The sequence below is a fragment of the Dipodomys ordii genome, unplaced genomic scaffold (assembly GCF_000151885.1).
Source record: "Dipodomys ordii isolate 6190 unplaced genomic scaffold, Dord_2.0 Scaffold8109, whole genome shotgun sequence".
Classification (NCBI taxonomy): domain Eukaryota; kingdom Metazoa; phylum Chordata; class Mammalia; order Rodentia; family Heteromyidae; genus Dipodomys; species Dipodomys ordii.
In genome coordinates, this window is record NW_012275322.1 from 2,098 (window position 1) to 5,177 (window position 3,080).

General features: G+C 44.9%; 1 protein-coding gene across 1 annotated transcript; it reads right to left on the minus strand.

Moving 5' to 3' along the window:
- Positions 1 to 352: 352 nt before the first annotated feature.
- LOC106002349 (elongation factor 1-beta-like) lies at positions 353 to 2,759 on the minus strand (the record flags this gene model as incomplete). The annotated part of the gene is made up of 5 exons (XM_013037240.1): positions 353 to 550; positions 651 to 776; positions 1,419 to 1,485; positions 1,778 to 1,904; positions 2,542 to 2,759. Coding segments are annotated over 5 exons (693 nt in total), but the record flags the coding sequence as incomplete, so codon positions are not given.
- Between the last annotated feature and the right edge of the window lie 321 nt (positions 2,760 to 3,080).

The following is a 3,080-nucleotide window of genomic DNA, read 5'->3' on the forward strand; positions in this document are numbered from 1 at the left end:
CTCTGCTCTTTTCTAGCTCTCCCTGCTCTCTCTCTCTGCTCTTTTCTAGCTTTCCCTGCTCTTGGCTCTCTCTCTCCTCTCTCTCGCTGCTCTTTTCTAGCTGTCTCTCTGCTTTCTCTGCTCTTTCCTCTCTTTCCCAGCTCTCTCTCATTCCCAGGCCTTTCCCAGCCACATGGAGTGCCAACCTTGCCTGGTCCCAGCAGGTCTACTGAATAAACCTACCCCTTACCTGGGAAAAAAAGAATCAGATTCATTTCCATAAAAGGACATTTGGGCTGGGAGCCCAATTGCACCTACATACCGAAAGAAAAATATACAACACCCTTTATTTAACAGGCAGGAGAAGCAAGGCTTATCCTTCAAACTTTTATTTAAATGCAACGATCAGGGCGATTTTAGATCTTGTTAAAAGCAGCCACGTCCATGGACTGCACGTAGTCCTCAAAAGCAGTGATCTGTTCCTCCAGCATGTCTGTTCCTACTTTATCATCTTCCACTACACATTGTATTTGAAGCTTCTTAATTCCATATCCCACTGGAACCAGTTTAGCTAAAAAGATTAAGAAAAAGCTCAGAAAAGTCTTGATGGGCAAAGGCTGAAAATGTACACAAATTCAATACTTATTTCAAAATACAAAGACTAAACTCACAGGACCCCCAGACCAAGCCATCTGCTTGAATGCTTCGGACACACTCCTCTAATTTTGCCATATCTGTCTCATCATCCCAGGGCTTCACATCTAGTAAGATGGAAGACTTGGCAACAAGCGCAGGTTCTAGAAGAGTAAAAACAGCATTATTTATGTAGTAAATCTCCCCCCCACCATAATCCAAAATGACCTGTTTTGGAATAGATCTCTTCAAATGAAATTTGAAAATACATCTTGTGTCTGTCACACTGTGTGCCCTCTTTCTGTTTGGTTAAGAAAGTGGTGTTTAACTGTGTAACAGTTTCTTTCCCACAGAGGAATGCCACAACTGTTATTAAGAACAGCTGCAGACCAGTAGCTGTGGAGGTTTTATTTAAAAAGAACCTCCCCACCGCCCCCCCCAGCCAGGCGCCGGTGGCTCATGCCTGTAATCCTAGCTACTCAGGAGGCTGAGATCTGAGGATCACGGTTCAAAGCCAGCACGGGCAGAAAAGTCAGTGAGACTCTTATCTCCAATAAACCACTTGAAAACTGGAAGTGGCGCTTGTGGCTCAAGCGGTAGAGCATTCACTTTGAGCTGAAGAGCTTAGGGACAGCGCCCAAGCCCAGAGTTCAAGCCCCACAACTGACCGAAAAAACAAGAAAAACCCAACCCCCCCAAAAAAACTTCATAGAAGATTTGATCTATTAATAAAAATACGCTTGAAAGATTACTCACATTATTATGATATGAAGAGAAAAAAATTACTTAATTGTCAAATGACCTACTTTTGGCTTTCTTTGACTCGTACTGTGCAAGACGTTCTTCCCTTAGCTTCTTTGCTTCTTCACTCTCCTGTGCAGAAAAAATATAATAGACTTCAACAAAGCTGGTTTCTTTGCTTACTGTTGGTAGAAGAGCCATCACAAAAATGACCAACTTTATCAGAAACAAGCAAATCCATCATGAGGCTCAGCCGAAAGATGGTGATTTGATTTTATTCATCATGTAACCAGTGGGAATTTAAAAGGGAAATGATTAAGTGAAGCCAGGGTTCAAGTCCAAATAACATGGCTAGCGCCTATGCTTATTATGCACAAAGATAAACGGCCTCTCAATTTACTTTCTTAGATAAAAAGGTACATACCTCCTCATCATCAGACCCAAAGAGGTCAATGTCATCATCATCTTTACTCTCCACAGCTCCACTCCCAGTGGTATCTTCCACGTTGGCAGGGCCATACTTGCCCAAAGGTTTCTTCACTCCTGGCAGGCTTAAAAAAAGTTCTGTTGAATGACCACCTCTAGGTTGGTGTAACATCTTTTACTGGTCAAAAGAAGAGAACTTTATCACTATGCTCACTTCCTCTTGTACTAGTAATTAATACTCTTTACAATCCCAGGTAAGTAATTCATGCCCAACTCTTTTTCCTCCTCAGCAGCTAGGATTACAGGCCTGAGCCACCAGCAACCGGCTCATGTCCAACTCTACCCAAAAACATTAGTAGCACATGAGACATTATAATCAACACCCACTACAAGTAACTCTTTCAGTATCAACATTTCTGTTTGAGATCTCATTAAGTATGCTCAATTCCAGTCTTAGTGGGCACCCCCAAAACTTTCCACCCTTGTTGGCAGTTTCGGAAGAATGGCCAAGGACTGAAATGAATGAGCCACATTCTCATTCTGCGCCTCCCCCCACCAGGTTCGAAGCACAGTGGCAAAGCAGTGTGGGGAAAACCTGAACTGCTGTTGTCCCTGAGGTTTCAGTCTCTAGACCTTCTAAGACCACAAAGAAATTTACAACCCTCTAATGAGGCTAAAAATACTGTGGGTACAATTTTGTGTGAAAACCGTAAGCTTAGAAAGTTCTCTTATTTCTTTAAGTGAATACAAAGATACTTTTACCTGCCCTTTTCTTTTTCATAGGATTTGATATGATTATACCAACGAAGGGCATGACACAAGTCGGCAGGGGGTGGGCCCGAGACTGCTTCAAATACTGCAACATCTGCTTGCGATGGCACATACCTGCGGGTGACAGAAGCACAATTACACACACCTTTGCACCAGCCAGTAAACCTCGGCACATCCCAAGCTCGCCCAGCGCATTCATGGGACCACACCTATTTATTACCAGGCGGCCTAAGCCTCCTTAGATGTATTTAATTAGAAGCTGCTTGAGATCAGAGCCCGTCTAATCTGGGTCGAGGGGCCACCTCGAGGAATGTGTGCCCCTCTCCGGTTGCAATCTCTCAACTTTAAAGGCCTGGCTGCAGGTTACCACTGACCAAATAGGCAAAGACGCGGCAAAACCCGACGGAACCCAAGGGACGGGAAAAGCAAGCGCAGTGGAACTCTTCTCCTTCGCGGCCCCCTCCCCTCCCCGTAGGCCACACTGGAGGGGCCCGTCGGCCTCCCAGGCCCCCGAGTCGGCCGGGCCGGCC